The sequence below is a fragment of the Nematostella vectensis genome, chromosome 1 (genome assembly GCF_932526225.1).
Source record: "Nematostella vectensis chromosome 1, jaNemVect1.1, whole genome shotgun sequence".
Taxonomy (NCBI): domain Eukaryota; kingdom Metazoa; phylum Cnidaria; class Anthozoa; order Actiniaria; family Edwardsiidae; genus Nematostella; species Nematostella vectensis.
The window spans coordinates 18,058,861-18,082,168 of record NC_064034.1 but is presented as its reverse complement, the minus strand read 5'-3'; the positions used below and the strand labels follow the sequence as shown (position 1 = coordinate 18,082,168).

Sequence of the window (23,308 nt, the reverse complement as noted above, 5' to 3'; positions counted from 1 at the left end):
GGTAGTGGGTATTGACACATACCTTCTCTTGGACGTCTTCGTTTTTGCTCAGGTGAAGACTGATATAATTCATAGACTTGGAAAAAATGTTGGCACATATTAGAAGAAAGGGGGGGGGGAAGCAGACAGCATTATTCCTCCATTTTTCTTTTGTAAAATTCTAGTGAGGGAAAGCATACATCTTGTCTCTTCTGTCCCCATCTCTTTGCTGCTAGCTTCGCCCCTCACAAAGGATCATCAGGAGTATTTTAGATGCTGTTCAAATAGCATTGGGCATACTCTCCTGACGACTTATCACAATAATAATGCAAAACTTTTTAGTTGGTGTTCTACTTTTTAACCAATAACAATATAACAAAATAAAAATATCATTTTACCACGTCACAAAGTATATAAATGGAGTAACACACATCCCCACATAAACAAAATAAACATTGCGGATTGGCTCAATAATATAAAATATATCCCTTTATAACAGTTACCTGTTGTTCTAAACCACTGACAGACTCCAGTAATGCCACGACAAGCACAGGAATGTGAGGCTTTAGCAGTGAGCCCTACAGAGAACAACGTCATTGATGCTAAGCTTAATATATATCTAAGGGAGTGTTCATTAACTACACAAAGGTGGAGGGAAGATTTATACTCAAGAAACCTTAAAATTTCAGAGTCCCCTTTCATTGTAAAAAAGAACGTTAAAGAACCCCAAAATTTTCTATCTTGTTCCCTTAGAGGACCTTTTTTTTCGGAGCCCCCCCTTTTGGTAGTTAATCAATTTTCTAATACAATTGTCGTCGTTACACATGTGTAACTTACTGCATTTTTGCTTATCTTTAATATGGTGGATAACCTGGAAGAGATCAACAAATAGAATTTCATATTTTAAAATGTTGGTAAGCTCGGCATCCTTTACACCTGACCCCCCCCCCCCCCCCCCACCGATCGCCTTTCTGGACACCCTCCCATCACCCTAAATGTCATTCATTGAGCACACTGAATTCGACGAAAGTTTGGCAGTGTCGAAATTTTAAAGCGAGGATTTTAGGCAAACATAGCTCTAGCCGAACTTCGCCGAAATTTCGTCGTTCAAAATTTCGGATGAACTAATATGTAGAGTAGAAACCCCTGACAATGTACAGACATAAATGTTGGCGAAGCGATTTCACAAAACAAAGTTTTATCAGCCTAAGAGGATACTTCTTGATCGGAAACTTTTTAACGTAGATTATTGCGAAACAAAGTTCTGAGAAAAAACCATTTTTTAACGTAGATTATTGCGAAACAAAGTTCTGAGGAAAACCATTACTTTAATAAATAAACATCCTTGTACAAATTTTTTTCATGAAAAATTTTTCTAAATGATGCATGTTTGTGTGACACGACGTTCATGGCAATCATAACAAAGGTTCCAATAACAACAACTCGCACTTTGACGTATGACCGAGTTGCATAGTAGAGTGTACAGTAGTGTTATGACGTCATAGATTGTCACGTGAGTAAGAGGGAAGGAACTTACGCAATAGATCGGACCTCCTCAGCGCCGCTAGTCAGTCCGGTGTGAAGTAATGTGGGAAGGACAGTTGAGATGCCCTTCTCTCCGAGCTTGCCTCGATTTACATCACAGATCTGAATGGTAATCTGCAAATGTAGAACACTCGTTATAACCTTGGCAAAGTCTGTGCAGTCTGTGCAGTGAATGCGAATGATGGCGCGCTCTCATTGGTCGAGAGCTGCTATCATAGAACGGCTAAACCAATGAGAATTCACAGTTAGGGTCAATGTGATTTAAAAAGGGGCTACAATACCTTGCTAAGCTTTCTGCAGGCCGAGTCCGCGGCAAGTCGAACAGTTTCCTAAATAGAGAATAGTCAATACACCTAATTCGTAGATTTCCCTGATATTCAAACTCATTACTGGTAATACCTCAAGTATCAGAACAACCGATACAGCACATTTTTTTTCTATATGAAACACCTATTCTGTCAGGCTATAGTTGTGATCAAAAAAATAACTATATGTGGACGAAATGACCCGCTTGTGGACGTACTAGGTGTGGACATGTCACGTTTACATGTATTATACCTTAATGTCATCTCTGGCACGGAGAGATCGCTCCCACAGCTGAGGAAGGAAGTCAAGTACGTCCTCGGCGGATCTACCACTCAAGAGGTCACTCAGAGCCATGCAGCTATCGGTAAAGGTTCAAATACTCCAGTTAAAGGAGGCTGCCGTTTTGTGCTCCCGCTCAATACCCAGAAACACAAAGCATCCATTTCCATCGGCTTATTAAAGTGAGTAATCAAGATAACTTTAATCAAATATCGTCTATAAAGTATCAGACTTCATTTGTAGATTATCATTTTGAAGTTTTCTTGCAAATAAACCATAGTACTTTCAAATATTAACAATAAAAAAAGGAGTGGCTGATCGACTTGGCTGTGCCAAGTTACCGAAGTGCGATTATGGAAATAACAAACATATTATAACCTGATATATTAAGTTTGGAAGGAATAGAGAACTATGGGAACTATTTTTATACTGTACAATAAGTCGAACATACACATTGAGTCCTTGCAAAAACAATTTCTAAAAACTCAGAGAAAGACAGAAGAACATAGATTTTGGACATAGCTTTTTTCAGCCAAATGCTGGGTCAACACTTTGAAGATTGAGAGTTACCTTGACTGACGAAGTCTCCATAAGTTGCTGTTCAAGTTTTCCACAAGATCTTGGAGGATTTCTTTGATATATTTGTCGACCTACGAAAAACATAAAAAAATATTTTAGAGTATTTTCAAAAATCTTGCATTTTTTAAGGCGAATTCGAGATCCCCATATTCATGTCTGATTCAACCTCTTCCTATGTTTGATAACTATACTTAAAAGACCACTTTATTTGATTTGCATAATAAAATGACTACCATACTTGATTTTCATGTAAAGAGATTCGTACCGTGGCCTTGGCGTCCGGTACCAAAGCGGCCCAAATACTAGACATGGCTTGTTGCGTTCGCCCATTTGGGTCGTATTGGTATCTACAAATATAATAATCATGTGTTATAGTTGCAGTAGTAGATCAGTTGTTGCGCTAGTGTTGTCGCTGGTGTTGCCGCTGGTATGTTGTTGCTTTGGCTATTGCTTAATAATGGTCAAGGCAGGCAGTTGTTGCCGCTAGTGTTGCCGCTGGTGTTGTCGCTGGTGTTGCCGCTGGTATGTTGTTGCTTCGGCTATTGCTTAATAGTGGTCAAGGAAGGCAGTTGTTGCGCTAGTGTTGCCGCTGGTGTTGTCGCTGGTGTTGCCGCTGGTATGTTGTTGCTTTGGCTATTGCTTAATAGTGGTCAAGGAAGGCAGTTGTTGCCGCTAGTGTTGTCGCTGGTGTTGCCGCTGGTATGTTGTTGCTTCGGCTATTGCTTAATTGTGGTCAAGGAAGGCAGTTGTTGCCGCTAGTGTTGTCGCTGGTGTTGCCGCTGGTATGTTGTTGCTTCGGCTATTGCTTAATAGTGGTCAAGGAAGGCAGTTGTTGCCGCTAGTGTTGTCGCTGGTGTTGCCGCTGGTATGTTGTTGCTTCGGCTATTGCTTAATAATGGTCAAGGCAGGCGGTATTAAAAAAATTAAACGTAACTGCTCTTCTTAGCACCCTTAGCTCATATTTATTTTAAAAGTACCTGAGGGGGGGGGGGGGGGGGAGGTGGGGATCGCATACGCTGACTCAAAAGTGGGCGCTTATTTGAAGGACGCGCGTATTCAATAGTCTGACATAGGCGGCGCTCACTCATAAAGACACTACAGTACTTTTTGATTACAATTAAGAGGATAAAAATCCCTCTGTACCTGTATAGCTTTGGAATAATGTTTGGTAGGTAGGGTTCAAGCTGCTCACGTGAATGGGACGCTATGGAGCTAAACCCGAACGCTGCACCCTGCAAAACATAAGAACCAAGCGGTGAACAAGCTACGTGGCTAGTCATGTGGGACCTGAAGGAGCGGTTACCCTGCGCGAGTTCCACAAAGCGTTATGATTGGCCAAATGCATAAACTTGTAAATCAGGTCTGGCTGGTTCAGGTCGCTAGCCAATGAGCAGAGCTCTTTGTATGTCGATAAACCGCCACTGCAAACAAAGACATAACAGAGGCTTACTACAGTACAAGGCGTACGTAAATGGTTAGTATGTGAACTGATGTTTGATCCCAGTAAAAATAACACCCCAACGTAGGGAATACGATATTCATGGAGCGGATAAGTATACATAAAATTTATTTTTAGAAGGGAGGGGAGCCCAATTATTGATTCTTATAATCCTAAAGAAACATACCCCTCCGGTGCTTTCCCTAGTTCGCCCGGGGCAAACACTTGATCCCCCTCTGAGAATTGCCTCGCTTGCCTGCAAAGACAAACGAGGATAAACTGTCAGTTGCCTGACAGCATTTGAGCATTTAACTTTGAATTAGTCTCTTCTGCCGCGAGAAAAATGCTATTTGAAACAGTTTTAATGAAAGTTGTCATGGCTCACCTTTATTTTCAAACGAGTCGAAGATACTACACATTTTTTCATAACTTTATATGGAGTTAGAGTTCGCGAATATTGCTATTTTGAAATTATCGGCAATGTAAGTTACATTAGTATCACAGATAGAAAGGTGTCTTTAAAACGGAACTTTCGCATGATAAACATGTGAATGTCCCAAAGGGAGTTTTAAGTAAATCGTCCGTGAAAGAGTATTGTTAGCGAAATAAATCGGCAATTGGCCGGGTCTGCATCTGTGGTATTTGGTATTCCAGGATCCGAAAAAAATCAATTATAAAAATCGCACACATTACACAGCGCACCGTCATCTAATGTGCGGGAACAACTTTTATGTTTCGCTTGAATGAAAACAAAAAAGGTATCACTGTGAAAATCCTTACCTCCCTTAGAATGAAAAATTGCGAAGTCTAAATAAACACTAAAGGGCTAAACACGAAAATTAAGTGCGTCTGGTCTCGACATTAGCACGTGATAAGGTCGAGTGTCGGTGCAATGAGATGCTTACCTTCGCCCAGTGGTAAGAGTGTCGACGAGTAGGGAGACCAGTTCTTCTCTTCTTTCTTCCCCGCCAAGTTCATAGACAAGTCCAAGCCCTTTAGAGGCGACCTCTTGTGTCAGATCTATATAGTAACCAAATATAGTCAACCAATCGCCAAATACGGTAAGAAAAGCCAAATAAGGTCAGACCAACCAAAAAATATCAGCACAGCCAATAACGATTCACCGTGCGACCAATCACGGTCACCATTACTCTATTGAAGCCGCACTGTTACCAGTTTACTTCAGGTCGAATACGTAAGAATCTCCGATGATTTTTAACGGAAAACACGAAAAATATTTCAAAATATAGAAAGCCGTGTGTCTATTGGAAGTTTCTCTGAGGATGTGACTGCTAATTTAGAGCGGATGGCCTGTTAAATATTTCGGATTCGAATAGATTCTTTTGTCTTTTAACTTTTAACGGGAGTAAACTGGTGATAATGCGGCTTTAAGTAAATGGTAACCCTGAGAAAAGTTAAAAGACTTCAGGGCTAGCATGAGCAAAGACTTCTATTTATAATATGAGTGAGGAAGAAAAACAAAGCAAAAACAATGAAAGAAAGCTAAAAAATTACAAAACCTGCACAAAAAATCACAACTAAATTCAAAATGCAAGACTCACCATCTGTTTCGGCCAGCATGTCCATGAATGTCATTTGGATGTGCTTGAGATTCTCCTGAAAATTTTACACGCACACAAAGAGTATCATGTCCATCTGTCTTTCTGTCTCTATAAGAAGAAATCGTCAATTTTACCTTAATTGCGGAGTGCTGTCCTGAATATTTAACCAATGATAACAACCAAACGCAAGACGCCTGAAAATACAATAAACAACAATACATAAGTAACAAAAAGTTCTCGAGTTTTTTTTATATTAGTCTCTGCTACGAGAAGTCGAGATCTTCTTTCGTGAGGTCTCGAGTTCTTAGAATATTTACCTGTCTCGCGTGAGGTCTCGAGTTCTTGGAGTATTCTTTGACGATGGTACTGACGAGTTGCTGCATAACTTCATGGTCTACCTGTGGCAGACAGGTATTTTGCCGCGGGGTCCAGGGATCACGTGCTGCCTCGGACTCGCTACCAGCCCCCACGCATGACAAAGCTTCACCAACCGTGAATTGTAACTCAATCTGACGGACCTACACAAGGGAAAGCTTCAATGTTTCCAGAAAATATCATTTAAAACTCCGGGGAAAACAACACACCGGCACGACGCTGTTGCTGTGAAAATTGAGAAATTCGGCATGGCTTATACAGCGGTTAGTGTCAAGGTGTCAATCAACCATCAAGCCACCCTCGCGGCCGAGGCCCTCACATCCAAATATCAAATAGTTGCTTGTGAGGGCCGCAGTAAAACCTATTTGCTGTCAAATATTCCCTTTAATAAGTTCTAACCTTGCCCTAGCCCTAATTTATGTCTTTCTTCGCAACACAATACCTTTGCGGTCTCGCATAGACCATCAATCAGCTTCTGGCGGTGCGTGAACTTGGGGTCACCGACCATAATGAACCCGATGGCCCGAGCGGCGCGTTCTTGCACCTGGAAAACAAAAAGGTAGAACACAAAATAAACAAGAGCATATTGAATGGGAACATGGTGCAGCCTCTTTCCTCAGCATCTCTGGTCTGTAAAACAAAGCTCTGCGCTATGCATCATGGGAGGATTAACAGTCCGCTAAGGACATTGGGAAGGGTACCTTCCCATTCTGCCTTGCGTGCCCATTGCTTGGATAAGAGGCAGCGACACCACAAGAAAAATGATATCAATGGCAACGTATGTTATAGCCGATTTTTTCTGCCAGTATCGTGTAGCGCGTAGTCATAAAAACATCTAACCCTCTACTTCTTTCGTGTTTCCACAAACGCACAAAAACCTTTCTTACTAGACTGCAAGGGAATTTGTTGGTCACGTGGTATGAATGGTCATGTGTCTTTGCCAGGCGGGATAAGGGTTTTACATTCAAACCCGGTGCGGCCCTGTGTGTTGGGGCCTCTAGCCCCGCCGAAACGGGTTCATTCTCGTGACATGGATAGTACATTTCTTCTTTTTCACTATCATTAATTTCACCCATTGAACGTATGTACGCTTACTAGAAACGTGTTCCTAAGTTTCTTGTTAATGTGGGTGCTATATAAATACTTTATATATTACTATAAACATTTTTTTTATTCCGAAACTACGAGTTCGGTATTAAGATATTCAAGTCGTGCTTATCACCTTGTTTTCTTTAGCATTTTGTAGCAAATCTACCAGTTTGTTTACAACAGAAAGCTTGTCGACACTTGCATTTTCCTTGTTTTCACCTAGAGATAAAAAAACCGTTAGATATTCGTGATTTTGCCATTCTTGTAAAATACAAATTCTGAGAAAGCATTCATTTCCATCGGGTGATTTGGGTAAGCTATAGTCATGTTCTCCATAGAATTGAGTAAATAAAGTATAATACCAAGTTTTTAGATATTTTTCTTCGAGTTTCCTTCACATTGGTCTTACAATACAGCATAGGGACATTCTAGGACGGTGGGCGGTTGGACATGCGTTTGTATCTATTCTATACGTGCGCCATTCGATTTTCCCGCCTTAAGTTGTGAATTTCCCGGATGATCGCGCGCGCCTAACAACCGATCGCCAAGTAACGAGAAATGTCACAACACCCTAAATATCTAGCAAGCATAGGGACTTCTAGGGCTGTGAGCGGTTGTTCATGCGTTTGTATCTTTTCTATACGTATAGTGCGGCTTCTATCCGGGGGCATCGTCTAATCGTGTATTCATAGTGCTTGTGCATGCAGAATCATACTAATAGAGTCATGTTACTGTGCAGGATTGATGACCTTCGCTTTCTTGTCCGTCCGGTAAAGGCAGTGGTCCGTTCCGTCCGATTTCGCCCACTGCGTCACACACCACACATGACAGAGAGGGGGGCGCGTGACTATTCGCCAGGCCAACTGCATCAGAAAGGCATTTTAGTATAGCAAAAAACTAGTTTTTAGAGACCCTTCTAAAGGCTTATTTAGACAGTATGATTTAGTCGTATCCGACTTGCCGAGTCGTAGAGTGTAAACCAGTCTACGACTCCGCTAGGACGTTTGGCGACGAAAGTAGTAGTGTGTAATTCAGGGCTAAGACATGTCGTAGGCAGGTCGCATACGACTAAGGCTAAGTTCAAACATCGTATTATCCATGAGCCGTATTCAATGCAAATGCATGCAAATAGAGATAAAGCAATCGACTCGATTTTTTTAATGCATTTGCATTGAATACGGCTCATGGATAATACGACGTTTGAACTTAGCCTAAATCATGTTAGTGTAAGAAATATTTTGGTGCAAGCAAAAGGAAAATTAAATTTTACGTGGCAAATTCCAAACATTATGCAAAAGCAGTTTTGCTTCATTGTTTTGAGAACTTCTTACTAAGAAGTGAACTTCTTTTTTCAGAAGAAAATTTCTCAAAAGATTGGCTTTTCGTTGAGTAGAAGAATGTGTCTTTTAAGACGAAGTTCTAATTGGTCATGTGACGTACCAAGCTGCGTCACGACTCGGCCAAGGTCCTGGGGGCTAGGGGGCGGGTCATCTGTCTCCATCAGCTCGATATCCTCCACCTCCATCTCCACGCGCGACATCTCGCGGCCCACGCGCTGCTGATACACGTGTCGCGCGAGAAGAAATCCCAGGGCAGTGACCGCGCCGTGCTGTGTGTCCAAGTTCTGAGATAAGAAGTGACAACAACGCAACAATATTTACTGTAACATGATACTACTGCTAAATGACAACAGCTAACATCACTGATGGGCTATATCCCGGTGTAGGAACCTGTGAGTTGCGTCACAAAAGCTTCTTTTAGTTGGTAGAACGAATTATGATGAAAACAGAGCTGAATACAAAGGTGTTCTCTGGGAATGGTTCGTAAGCCGGGGTAAAGCCCACTGGTGGCATTTCCACAAAGCGATTACTTTACAGCCGAAGATGGGGTTTCGCCTCAGTCGACAAATCTTTCTCTTTCCGGAAATGGCGCATAGTCAATCAACCACTTAACCCGTAAATGTACTATGCTTCATTATGCACTATTCTAAAAAGGAGGATGGATCTTGAATTCTGGGCTGTGCGAGATTACATATTTGGCTGTAAAACAGAATTATCAGATGTGAGGTAGAAACACTTCTATTCATCCTGAATACCTAATATATTCTTCCCCAAAGTTAAGTACTTAGCCAAGTAAAACATTTTCGCAAACAATGGGCTGATCTAGCGGGACTCTAGAGGGTTCCTTACTTACGGCTGCAAACACGATTCCTCTGTATATCAATGTTTCCAGAGGAAATCCATAGGTGATCCTTACCATTGAGCTCAATGACTCGGTATACTCCGACCTCACTGAGGAGAACACCTCCACTCCGAGCGAGCACACGACAATGGCTAGCAACCGGCCCGCGTACTCTCGTGCTTCTTGCTTACTGGAGTAGGTGAAAGTCTGCAAGTACAGTATACACATACCTTATTACACTTAATTTTCGCGACGTCAAAATTTCGCGATTTTGAGATGGCGATATTTCGCGACACTTTATTTTCGTGATTTTCCTATTTTTGTAGAAACCAGATCACCAAATTTTCGCGATTATGGAATAATAATAAAACCAAGGAAAACAAGTGGAATTAAAATGTGCTGTAATCTTCAAAACTGAAACAATTTGTAACAAAAAGATGCGTGGGATAAATTTAGTTTAATACAAATATATAAATACAACTAGTCCAACACAACCCCTTACCGTACTATATGTACATTAGATGACTAAATAGACAAGGTGTTTCCATAAAGCTTATTAAATGGCCAATATTCCCCCAAAAGCTTCTTGTATACTCACTTAATTTTCGCGCATCCTAATTTTCGCGTCACTTTATTTTTGCGAATCTTTTAAAATCGCGAAAATCGCGAAATTAAAGTGACGCGAAAATTAAATGTAATAAGGTAATGAAAATAACAGAGATGTCTTTTATGATAGACCTGATGAGCTACAGCTCAGTGGTGGGGTCAGATTAGGCTGGTGCCAAAAATATACACCTTTCTTACGTTGCGCAGGGGATTGGGTAGAGTTGATAAGCGAACTGCATGGTGGAACGTTTTGAGGGGACGCAATTCAACATGGCGTCGTAAACATGTTGATGTGATGTTGAATGAAAGCTAGAAAATGGTAGGTTTTGGCAATTCTGCTCCCGGAATATCTTCTTTAGATTCACAACATCTACACAGGCATAGTTTGACGCGACGTCTGATATTAAATTGTGTCTCCTAAAATCGTCCCAGCGTACAAATTACACCACACGCCCTGTCAGTCTATACCAACAACACCGTGCCATCATAGTCGCTGTCAGTCGCCATATTGTCATATTATCGAAATATGAAGAGAGAAAAAAGGGCCTATTCCAATCAGCTAATTTTGGGAAACGGTGAATAGTACAACATCGCTTCGTGTCATTCTTGATACCTTTATCCAGCCAAGTTTGTCATGATAGACGGGAGCCATCCGTGACGGTACAGCGGCGATCACTTCGAGGCATCCACGGAGAGCTACGGCGTGTAGATCAGCACCTGAGAGGGAGGGTAAGGGAACCAATGAACACACAGGAGAAAAGGAACCAATGAGCGCTAAGGGATAAGGGAACCAATGAGCACATAGGGGAGAGGAACCAATCAGCAAATAGGGGGAAGTGAATTAATCAGCGCATAGCACAAAGAATCCAATGAGCGCTCAGGAGGAAAGGAACCAATCAGAACACAGCAGAAAGGATCCAATGAGCGCTCAGGAGGAAAGGAACCAATCATCACACAGCGGAAAGGAGCCAATGAGCGTTCAGGAGGAAAGGAACCAATCATCGCACAGCGGAAAAGAAAGCAATGAGCGTTCAGGAGGAAAAGAACCAATAAACACACAGGTGGAAAGTAACCAATGAACACGACACACAGTCGAAGAAAAATAAGGTCTCCAAGAAACAGGGAAAACTGAACCAGTCTTTAATTAATGCACTGCTTTACATGGTGAATAATACACTATAAGGTACAAACCACGCTCGCTATTATAATCAACTCTCGAAAACGACAAATCAACTTTCGAAAATTTTAGAAAAAAATGCCTTATAAAAATTACGCATCAAAACTTCAGTTCAGATTACGGTGACTATTTTGTAGATGACCCAGCTGTTAGCAGTATTGCTACATACAACTCTTTCACGAAGTGAATAGGAGCCTTTTGCCATTCGTTGCCTTGACGGACTGACCGAGATCCTTTTCTTTGTTGTTGTTGTTGTTGTTGTTTTTACATTGTTTATTTTTCCAAAAGAAGGCAATTTAGCGAGTAGTGTGTTCATAACGGTTAAAGTATGCGTGGCTTACGCGGCTGGACCTGTTTTTGTAGTTTTGTGTTTGACTGAAGGAAAGCAAGTCCTCATAAAGACGGAAATTCCCAGTTTCATTTGCATAGAAACAATCAGTTTGAAATGAAAAACAAGCAGTTGTTTGGTATCGCTTCTACGGTTCACGCGGCCAAAAGCACACGTGCAATAGCAGTACCGTACACAGCAATTGTAACACAATAGAGCCTGGATTATACTTATATAGTATACAGTGTTATACAGTTATACAGTGACACAGTAAAGCAATCACATATGGTAATAAATTTAGAAAAAGTAATTTCATCCGGCATATAACTAGAATTGTCTAGAATTGCATTTACCTCCAATAGGGTTCAGTGCTTGTTCCATCAATGTGAGGTACAACCCTAGTGGGGTGGAGGATACCGCTGCGCAAGAGGAAGAAAATAAAAAGGTTGAGTCATTGTGGTATATGATCAGCAGTCACTGTTGTTTATGGTTAAAAGGAAATGGAAGAGTCACATGGTACCGAGTTCAAACAGCACAACTTCTTCCAAAACCTTACAGCATCATGCAACATGGTTTCAAACAACACAACATGTTCAAACAATGAGCTGAAACAGCACAGCAACATCTTCCAACACTACATGGTATTTTAAGGCATTGTGTACAATAAACCCTGCAACATCTTGCAGCACTAAGCAGCTACATCATGGTGATACAATATGGTGTACAAACACAAAATCGTCTTCCAGCAGTGTTCAAACAGCACGACAAGATCGTCAAAAGACCACGCAGTACTAAGCAGCATCATGCAACATGTTGTACAAACACAGCAACATCTTACAACACCAAACAGCAACATGCAACATGTTGTACAAACACAGCAACCTCTTCCAACACCAAGCAGCAACATGCAACATGTTGTACAAACACAGCAACATCTTCCAACAACAAACGGCAACATGCAACATGTTGTACAAACACAGCAACATCTTCCAACACTAAGCAGCAACATGCAACATGTTGTACAAACACAGCAACATCTCCCAACACCAAACAGCAACATGCAACATGTTGTACAAACACAGCAACATCTTCCAACACTAAGCAGCAACATGCAACATGTTGTACAAACACAGCAACATCTCCCAACACTAAGCAGCAACATGTTGTACAAACACAGCAACATCTTACAACACCAAGCAGCAACATGCAACATGTTGTACAAACACAGCAACATCTTCCAACACCAAGCAGCAACATGTTGTACAAACACAGCAACATCTTCCAACACTAAGCAGCAACATGCAACATGTTGTACAAACACAGCAACATCTTCCAACACTAAGCAGCAACATGCAACATGTTGTACAAACACAGCAACATCTTACAACACTAAGCAGCAACATGCAACATGTTGTACAAACACAGCAACATCTTCCAACACTAAGCAGCAACATGCAACATGTTGTACAAACACAGCAACATCTTCCAACACTAAGCAGCAGCATGTTGTACAAACACAGCAACATCTTCCAACACTAAGCAGCAACATGCAACATGTTGTACAAACACAGCAACATCTTCCAACACTAAGCAGCAACATGCAACATGTTGTACAAACACAGCAACATCTTCCAACACTAAGCAGCAACATGCAACATGTTGTACAAACACAGCAACATCTTTCAGCACTAAGCAGCTACATCATGGTGATACAATATGGTGTACAAACACAAAATCGTCTTCCAGCAGTGTTCAAACAGCACGACAAGATCGTCAAAAGACCACGCACGACTAAGCAGCATCATGCAACATGTTGTACAAACACAGCAACATCTTACAACACCAAGCAGCAACATGCAACATGTCGTACAAACACAGCAACATCTTCCAACACCAAGCAGCAACATGCAACATGTTGTACAAACACAGCAACATCTTCCAACACCAAGCAGCAACATGTTGTACAAACACAACAACATCTTCCAACACTAAGCAGCAACATGTTGTACAAACACAGCAACATCTTCCAACACCAAGCAGCAACATGTTGTACAAACACAACAACATCTTCCAACACTAAGCAGCAACATGCAACATGTTGTACAAACACAGCAACATCTTCCAACACCAAGCAGCAACATGCAACATGCTGTACAAACACAGCAACATCTTCCAACACCAAGCAGCAACATGTTGTACAAACACAACAACATCTTCCAACACTAAGCAGCAACATGTTGTACAAACACAGCAACATCTTCCAACACCAAGCAGCAACATGTTGTACAAACACAACAACATCTTCCAACACTAAGCAGCAACATGCAACATGTTGTACAAACCCAGAAACATCTTACAACACTAAGCAGCAACATGCAATATGTTGTACAAACACAGCAACATCTTACAACACTAAGCAGCAACATGCAACATGTCGTACAAACACAGCAACATCTTACAACACTAAGCCGCAACATACAACATGTCGTACAAACACAGCAACATCTTCCAACAACAAACGGCAACATGCAACATGTTGTACAAACACAGCAACATCTTCCAACACTAAGCGGCAACATGCAACATGTTGTACAAACACAGCAACATCTTCCAACACTAAGCAGCAACATGCAACATGTTGTACAAACACAGCAACATCTTACAACACCAAGCAGCAACATGCAACATTTTCTTTAGCGACGTTTGTGCTATTCGTATTACACTTTTGTGTCACGCCAGCTCAACAACAACAATTATTTACTTAAATACGAATCCACAAGTCAAGAGCAATGATTTTGAACCGTCCAGCCTTCACCTTGCTGCTCGTACCGATCCAGCAATCCCAGAAGGTACTGCGAGATCGGCACAAGGGCCTCGTTCTTTATCTCGTGTTCCTCTGTCACGCCAGCGCTGTGAGACAGACAACGCCTCAAGTACTGGGCTACCTGTGGACACGTGTAATTGTCAGAGACTGGATCCAGCTTGCGCCAACTGTTCAGTTGGTTTTTACTTGAATGTTGAAATATGTAGTATTTTTGGAAAAAAAATAATAATCCATTGTATTATACTATAGCGATAGAATGGGAGTCGTTTTTCTTGTAGGATGGAGTGACTCAAATAGATTTCGATAGTAAATCTCAGATTGAATGTTGATTTTGCGGCAGTGAAAACATTCTTCACACTATCCGATCAAGAGTCTTTTTAAAACAATACACAAACTAATTAGTGTTGGGAGGATATCTAGTAAAGAAAGCATACCACGTCTTTTATGTACAAAAGGTCAAATATTTCCATTATAGTCACCTGTCTAAAAACCTCAGGGCTGAAGGCCAACTTCTTGTGACCAACCACATAACTGGCAGATGCATTGTTCAATCTCTCTGTCGCCTGTGGAGCAGAAAATATTTCAAGCAAGGCCATGTTTACATGGGCATCTATGTAAAAAGATGGCAAAAGGTGACAAATTCACAAAGTTCACGTGTGGATAGCAGATATTTCCCATCAAAAAAGTTCTCATCAAAAGGATACAATCATCCCTGGAATTTTATTACAGCTTTTTTTAGAGATCGAAAAATACCTTCTCAGAGACGAATCTGACCATGTCCTCAAAAGGTGGTAGCTGTACAACTGAGCTGGATTCCTTGGCAAACGGTCGCAGATCCTTACCGAGGTGCAAACCTCGCCTGGCTTCCTCGCGTACATCGTCTTTTCTGTAAAAAAAAAATCCTTAGCGGGTGTAACTCAGCCTTCACCAAATATTTTGCATTTTTTATGGTGTTATCTCCTGTTAGATCCGGAGAGGTTTATAGACATTTGAAAATCTTCTTCTATTGATCTGCAAACGTATAACACATGAAGAGTTCGAGGAATGTTTTGACCATAACCGGTCAAACGCAAGCACAAGGAGAAGTAGAAGTATGTTCTTGTATTGGGGAACCAGCCTTCATAAGATTTAAATCTTCAGCGGAAATCTTGAGCAGAATTGATAAGTATAGGGCAACTCACATGTCTGCAGAGACCAGCATGCACACATAACGGGAAGGAATGTGAGTGACGGAAAAGACCTTGTTGGCGAACTGGACGGCGACGAGTCGAGACTGTGGAGTTGTCTACAGAGATATGACGATTTAGTCACATGGTGTCGCTACACCATACAAACACAATAATAATCTAAATAGAACTTTCCGACCGCATTCTGATATCCCTATGATTCTCTCATGAGCGTCACTTTGCTACTGTAAGTCCCAAGAGTATTCTTGTCTATTGTTGGTTTGATGGCCACTCGTTTGTGCACATCTAAGTGAGTACCTTTTCCACGTTTTTAAGGATGAGTGTTTCTATCATGGTTTTGATGGTCCCTTGGGAGTCCTTGTAGGCAGGAGCCATCATCGACAAGGCTTCCTGAACGGCGAGACGTGTGTCCTCACTTTCCTAAGAACAAAAGTACCACAAATGAAAACTCAGCCTGTTAATAAATAATGTTTTGTCAGATATGAATTTGTCATCTTAGTAAAAGAAGATACACCCACCTCACAAATGGCATCAAATAGTTTCTGAACCAGAGCAATATTACCAGCAAATAAAGAGGGCAGCCTCCTATTAAAAGATGCAATGTTTTAAAACATATTGTTACTATTGCATCATTACTATTCATAGGCTCCAGGGAGGCACTTTGATATTGGGGAACTTTAATCACCCGCTGAAGGTCTTTAATAAGGATACCACTGACCTTGCCAGTTTCCCAATTGCCACATATGCCAGACTTCGAAGCTTTGCGTTCTAACAAAACAAAACAATTTATATTCAAAAATAATCATTATTGAAATAAAAACATATAGCAACACAAGAATGAAATAGTATGTTTAACAAGTTTCCCAGAACGTTTTCCAGAGAAGCTGTTCTCTGTTCTCACAGAGGCGTAAATCTTTTAACCTTGTGTCAATATATTTCCCTGATTCCACCACGTCTTCGTAGAACATCTAGTTTTCCTACAACTTGCAGTCTTTTTAGTTATACCACAACTTCTTAAACCCAACGCAAACAGTGGCAGCGTTGCGGGTGGGCTCAGCCATGCGGCGCTATCAGCAGTCCATGTGGAAAAGTGCTATCAAGTAGTTGGCCCTCATTTCCTTAGATTTATGGTTGGGGGAGTGTCAGCAGTGCTAGCTGTTGTTGGTGCTGTTTGCACTGCGGTTTAGGATACCTCTTTTTCCTGGTCTATGAGTTTGGTCATGCCCGAGAGTACGACCGCACCTATGGCCTTGAGGGTTAGGATACCTCTTTTTCCTGGTCTATGAGTTTGGTCATGCCCGAGAGTACGACCGCAGCTATGGCCATCAGGGCTACGTTACCTCTTTTTCCTGGTCTATGAGTTTGGTCATGCCCTAGAGTACGACCACACCTATGGCCTTGGGGTTAGGATACCTCTTTTTCCTGGTCTATGAGTTTGGTCATGCCTGAGAGTACGACCGCGCCTATGGCCATCAGGGTTACGTTACCTCTTTTCCTGGTCTATGAGTTTGGTCATGCCTGAGAGTACGACCGCACCTATGGCCTTGAGGGTTACGTTACCTCTTTTTCCTGGTCTATGAGTTTGGTCATGCCTGAGAGTACGACCGCACCTATGGCCTTGAGGGTTACGTTACCTCTTTTTCCTGGTCTATGAGTTTGGTCATGCCTGAGAGAACGACCGCACCTATGGCCTTGAGGGTTACGTTACCTCTTTTTCCTGGTCTATGAGTTTGGTCATGCCTGAGAGTATGACCGCGCCTATGGCCTTGAGGACCTGATCCGTGCCAAACAGACAAATGTGGTGCACGAACTGCACTGCATTGACACGCAGCTTGCTGTTTGGGTTGGCTCCAAACAGGCTATCAAACACCACCTGGGAAAAAACACACAGCAATTACGTCCATATAATTAAAGTGATTTGTGCTAATAGGAAAGTGATGGTGGTGATGGTGATTGTGGTGGTGACGATAATGGTTATGATTTGGGTCACGGTGTTTATTGTTGGGTTGGTGATAATGGTCATGGTGATGATGGTGATGATATGGGTCATGGTGATTATTTTGGGGGTGATGATAAAGATGGGGAAGAGGTGGTTACTATGGCAATGGTCACGATGGTGATTGTTGCGATGACAGTAAAGATTGTGGTTGTGTTAATTATTGTGGGGGTGGTAATGATGATGAAGTAACGGTGGTGAAGACTGTGGAGGATTTTGCTTTAAGATGGGGGTAAAAGTGGTGGTGGTGAGAGTAAGTACGCAGCTGCTTTGTCTCCTATTATCTTTGTTCTGCAAAGGAGTTCTTTTGTCTCTATTCTTCTCGTTCTTTGTGTCGAGGTGCGGATATTGTTCATTTGCCCAATCAAATTGCAGCTTGTAAGAGCTGCGTACTGACCCAGTGGTGATGATGGCTGTGGCAGCGATGTTATTTTTTTTGCTGTAGATGTAGGGTGTGAAGCTTGAAGTGATGATGATAGAGGTGGTGGGGATAGTGCTGGGGATAGTGCTGGAGATAGCCATGGTGGTGATGGTGGTGTAGACAATCGTGATAATAATGTTTGAGATAGTGCTAGAGATAGCCATGGTGGTGTTGGTGATGTAGACAATTGTGATGGTAATGTTTGAGATAGTGCTAGAGATAGCCATGGTGGTGATGGTGGTGTAGACAATCGTGTTAATAATGTTTGAGATAGTGCTGGAGATAGCCATGGTGGTGATGGTGATGTAGACAATCGTGATAATAATGTTTGAGATAGTGCTGGAGATAGCCATGGTGGTGATGATGGTGTAGACAATCGTGATAATAATGTTTGAGATAGTGTTGGAGATAGCCATGGTGGTGATGGTGATGTAGACAATCGTGATGATAATGTTTGAGATAGTGCTGGAGATAGCCATGGTGGTGATGGTGGTGTAGACAATCGTGATGGTAATGTTTGAGATAGTGCTGGAGATAGCCATGGTGGTGATGGTGGTGTAGACAATCGTGATGATAATGTTCGAGATAGTGCTGGAGATAGCCATGGTGGTGATGATGGTGTAGACAATCGTGATGATAATGTTTGAGATAGTGCTGGAGATAGCCATGGTGGTGATGGTGGTGTAGACAATCGTGATGATAATGTTTGAGATAGTGCTGGAGGCAGCCATGGTAGTAATGATGGTGAAGGTAGAAGTAATGATAGAGGTAGTGGTTATAATGATGATGGTGATGGTTAAGTAATGATGATGACAATGCTGAAATTATTATAATCACTATCTATGCGTTTCTATGAGAATGTCATGGGTGGCACTTAAAGGGTTGTACAGATGATGATGACGACAATGGTGATGATAGTGACAGTCATGTATAGGTATGAAAGCAAATAACTGAACAAGTTCTATCTCACCTGCAAACAGGCTGGAAACTGGCTTGCCGCTCGCCGTGATCTTAGTAGATATGGAAATATTCTTTGTTTGACACGAATGCCTGCAGGTGATCGCACGTGTTCAGGATTCAAGCCCTGAAAAGATTGACCAAAAAGCTCATATGAGCTGACTAATGAATACATAAATGAATACATAAATGAATACATAAATGAATACATAAAATATACCTGTTTAGTTGAAGCAGCATTTCCCAGAAAAATTGTGAACATTTTGTTCACCACTTCTGCCTTTTCCCAATCAGTTGAACTGAAATATAGAGGATTTTTTTAGTATGAAAAATATTAAGTGTAACAAAAAGTATAATTTTTCTGAGTAAGAATACAAAACTCTATAACTTTATATAGTTGCACTTCAAACATACAGATCCTGAATACACCTGTATATCTTGTATATACCTGTTTCAATAAAGGTTGTCAGTGCGAACGGCAAATGGCTATTTTACAAATGGCAGTTACATGACTGAAAGGTGTCTATGGGTAGCAACTATTTTTTAAAATAAATGTTATAAATAAACTTAAGCAATGTCAGAACCATTATATTAATGGATAGCCATATGTTTTATTCTCAATTTGGAACAAATATTTTGGGATCCATTTGTCCTTTTGGTCGTAGAAATGCCTTTTTTGCCATTTACACTGACAACGTTTTTTTTTAAAAAGGTGTATACTTGAGAATGCTAAACTCACAACATTTCTCACCTTGAAATGCGTTTCAGTTCATGCTCTGCAAAGTCTCCAATACTAAAACAAAAGTAGAGAAATACACTATTGGGTCAGAGCTCAAGCATTGTAAATAGGGGAGCCAAGAGATCATGTGACATTTTAGGTGGCGAACCAGCGCAAGCTTAGTCCTTTTGTTGCCAGATAGGAACAATTAAAGCACATTATTTTATGATTATGACAGAAAGCTTTTTGGGGGCTTTTATTTTATTTTATTTGTTTGTCATTCTTAGTTATTTCTTTGTTTATTTTGGTTGCATTTGCCAACCTAAGGGTCATATGATCTCTTCTGGCAATTCCCCTATTGTACCTGTGTCTGGAGTCTCCGGTAGCAATAACAAAGTGACAAATAATTTCACTTTCCATGAAGACATCTTGGGCAAGAAACTGCAGTATTCCAAGCTTGACCTGGACAAAAAATGTAAACACAACAAAGGGTAAATATTTATTTTAAAGATTCAATAAAAATAATCAGGTACATAAAGAACTTACTTCTTCCAATTTATCTCCTTCAAGAGTTGCATCTCCAAGGACTCTCTTGACTGCTGCAGTGCTAAGTCCTGGAGGAGGACCACTCTGTCCACCGTCGTCGTCTTGACTGTTCATACCCTCAGAGCTTCCTGCCGACTGTGGTCTGCTGCTCAACGGAACGGCAGCAAATGGATCTGCCTGATCGGAGACCAAATTTGCAGCTGTCGCAGTAGTTGTGGGTGTTGTAGTTTTTGCTGTTGTAGAACCTGCTTGCTGTCCTGAGCTATTGTGTAGAAATGAGAAATTAACATTAATCTCTCTTTTGAGTGCTTCAGGGGAGACTGACTTTACGCATTAGTATAGAATAAAGACTGAAAAGAGGTAGCCTCAAATGCTAAGATAAGCTAAGAATTGCTTTTTAAGGCTCTTATTTTGTAAGTTGAGCTTGGTAAAATCACTCACCTGTATGGTAACAGCAAAACATCAAGTACAAAGTCCAGGATGACCTTGGCAACATCTTGTTTCTTTCTAAACTCAAACATCTCTTCCTTCCTGTCAATGTTGTCTGGAGTCTTGATTTTGCCAAAAATAGGTAGCAGTAGTTGAACTAAACTGAAGACAAAATGATGAGTAAATGGTAACTTAGTTATAAAATTAAATATTGTTATCTTTCACATAATTATCCTTCCTACAATTTTCTATAAAAGAGATACTTTAGTGTCCCTCATATTTTGTGTAAAGGAAAAACTATACCAAACTAACCAATCTTGCTGAGGGGTAGGCCTCTGTTGGATGCTTTCAACCACCAAAGGAGCGAGCTCAACTTGTTTTGTGACTTCAAGCCTTGGGAATCCCATACGTAGATATAGAATGGTAAAGTTCTAACAAAAAAAACTGTATTGAGAATACATTTACTATTTTGTATTATCAACAAAGTAAATAGTGTTCAGTGTCTTATTGTTCGATCATTAAGCTTTAATTTTTTTTAAATTTAATACTTGAAAATCAATATTTGACATTAAGATGTGACACTGTTCACACATAAACAATAATTGAGTAAGTTCAGTTATAACTTACATGGACAAAGGCTGGGACCTCAGTATTCTATCAACAAAATAATTAAGTGTCAAGTGTAAGGTTGGTAACAGAGCCATTATTCTTTTTTATAAGGGTGGGGGAGTGGGGAGCTATTGACATGTCTACCCACACCACATGGCATGTCTACCCACTCCACATGACATGTCTACCCTCACCACATAACATGTCCCACCCACACCACATGACATGTCCCACCCACACCACATGACATGTCCCACCAACACCACATGACATGTCCCACCCACACCACATGACATGTCTACCCACACCACATGACATGTCTACCCACACCACATGACATGTCTACCCACACCACATGACATGTCTACCCACACCACATGACATGTCTACCCACACCACATGACATGTCTACCCACACCACATGACATGTTTACCCACACCACATGACATGTCTACCCACACCACATGACATGTCTACCCACACCACATGACATGTCTACCCACACCACATGACATGTCCCACCCACACCACATGACATGTCTACACACACCACATGACATGTTTACCCACACCACATGACATGTCTACCCACACCACATGACATGTCTACCCACACCACATGACATGTCTACCCACACCACATGACATGTCTACCCACACCACATGACATGTCTACACCACATGACATGTCCACACCACATGACATGTCTACCCACACCACATGACATGTCCCACCCACACCACATGACATGTCTACACACACCACATGACATGTTTACCCACACCACATGACATGTCTACCCACATCACATGACATGTCCACACCACATGACATGTCCCACCCACACCACATGACATGTTTACCCACACCACATGACATGTCTACCCACATCACATGACATGTCCACACCACATGACATGTCCCACCCACACCACATGACATGTCCACACCACATGACATGTCCCACCCACACCACATGACATGTCTACCCATACCACATGACATGTCTACCCACACCACATGACATGTCTACCCACACCACATGACATGTCTACCCATACCACAACACCACATGACATGTCTACCCACAACACATGACATGTCTACCCACAACACATGACATGTCTACCCACACCACATGAAATGTCTACCCACAACACATGACATGTCTACCCATACCACATGACATGTCTACCCACACCACATGACATGTCTACCCATACCACAACACCACATGACATGTCTACCCACACCACAACACCACATGACATGTCCCACCCACACCACATGACATGTCTACCCACACCACATGACATGTCCCACCCACACCACATGACATGTCCCACCCACACCACATGACATGTCTACCCACACCACATGACATGTCTACCCACACCACATGACATGTCTACCCACACCACATGACATGTCTATCCACACAACATGACATGTCTACCCACACCACATGACATGTCTACCCACACCACATGACATGTCCCACCCACACCACATGACATGTCCCACCCACACCACATGACATGTCTACCCACACCACATGACATGTCTACCCACACCACATGACATGTCTACCCACACCACATGACATGTCCCACCCACACCACATGACATGTCTACCCACACCACATGACATGTCCCACACCACATGACATGTCCCACCCACACCACATGACATGTCCCACACCACATGACATGTCCCACCCACACCACATGACATGTCTACACCACATGACATGTCCCACCAACACAACATGACATGTCTACCCACACCACATGACATGTCCCACCCACACCACATGGCATGTCTACCCACACCACATGACATGTCCCACCCACACCACATGACATGTCTACACCACATGACATGTCCCACCCACACCACATGACATGTCTACCCACACCACATGACATGTCCCACCCACACCACATGACATGTCCCACCCACACCACATGACATGTCTACCCACACCACATGACATGTCTACACCACATGACATGTCTACCCACACCACATGACATGTCTACCCACACCACATGACATGTTTACCCACACCACATGACATGTCTACCCACACCACATGACATGTCTACCCACACCACATGACATGTCCCACACCACATGACATGTCCCACCCACACCACATGACATGTCTACCC

The 23,308-nt window shown here is 41.8% G+C and overlaps 1 protein-coding gene across 2 annotated transcripts in view; it reads right to left on the bottom strand.

Annotated features, from left to right (window-relative positions):
• LOC5514423 (proteasome adapter and scaffold protein ECM29) overlaps positions 1-23,308 on the bottom strand; it is a 38,287-nt gene that overhangs the window by 13,149 nt on the left and 1,830 nt on the right. The window contains exons 4-41 of one of the 2 annotated variants that reach the window (XM_048728739.1): positions 21,150-21,176; positions 20,835-20,953; positions 20,535-20,684; positions 20,094-20,355; positions 19,912-20,009; positions 19,581-19,622; positions 19,050-19,128; positions 18,843-18,956; positions 17,164-17,328; positions 16,174-16,223; positions 15,974-16,040; positions 15,753-15,875; positions 15,450-15,553; positions 15,022-15,154; positions 14,748-14,831; positions 14,260-14,389; positions 11,798-11,863; positions 10,553-10,656; positions 9,409-9,540; positions 8,593-8,776; positions 7,902-8,015; positions 7,286-7,371; positions 6,506-6,607; positions 6,006-6,206; positions 5,823-5,882; positions 5,689-5,743; positions 5,032-5,146; positions 4,314-4,382; positions 3,992-4,109; positions 3,832-3,920; positions 2,954-3,035; positions 2,680-2,759; positions 2,083-2,188; positions 1,806-1,853; positions 1,517-1,638; positions 817-850; positions 483-557; positions 23-76 (exon numbers count right to left, since the gene is read on the bottom strand). In XM_048728739.1, the coding sequence (XP_048584696.1) occupies positions 23-76; positions 483-557; positions 817-850; positions 1,517-1,638; positions 1,806-1,853; positions 2,083-2,188; positions 2,680-2,759; positions 2,954-3,035; positions 3,832-3,920; positions 3,992-4,109; positions 4,314-4,382; positions 5,032-5,146; positions 5,689-5,743; positions 5,823-5,882; positions 6,006-6,206; positions 6,506-6,607; positions 7,286-7,371; positions 7,902-8,015; positions 8,593-8,776; positions 9,409-9,540; positions 10,553-10,656; positions 11,798-11,863; positions 14,260-14,389; positions 14,748-14,831; positions 15,022-15,154; positions 15,450-15,553; positions 15,753-15,875; positions 15,974-16,040; positions 16,174-16,223; positions 17,164-17,328; positions 18,843-18,956; positions 19,050-19,128; positions 19,581-19,622; positions 19,912-20,009; positions 20,094-20,355; positions 20,535-20,684; positions 20,835-20,953; positions 21,150-21,176 (3,843 nt within the window). The remainder of the gene's footprint in view (positions 1-22; positions 77-482; positions 558-816; positions 851-1,516; positions 1,639-1,805; positions 1,854-2,082; positions 2,189-2,679; positions 2,760-2,953; positions 3,036-3,831; positions 3,921-3,991; positions 4,110-4,313; positions 4,383-5,031; positions 5,147-5,688; positions 5,744-5,822; positions 5,883-6,005; positions 6,207-6,505; positions 6,608-7,285; positions 7,372-7,901; positions 8,016-8,592; positions 8,777-9,408; positions 9,541-10,552; positions 10,657-11,797; positions 11,864-14,259; positions 14,390-14,747; positions 14,832-15,021; positions 15,155-15,449; positions 15,554-15,752; positions 15,876-15,973; positions 16,041-16,173; positions 16,224-17,163; positions 17,329-18,842; positions 18,957-19,049; positions 19,129-19,580; positions 19,623-19,911; positions 20,010-20,093; positions 20,356-20,534; positions 20,685-20,834; positions 20,954-21,149; positions 21,177-23,308) is intronic. The other variant, XM_048728742.1, reaches the window with a different exon arrangement.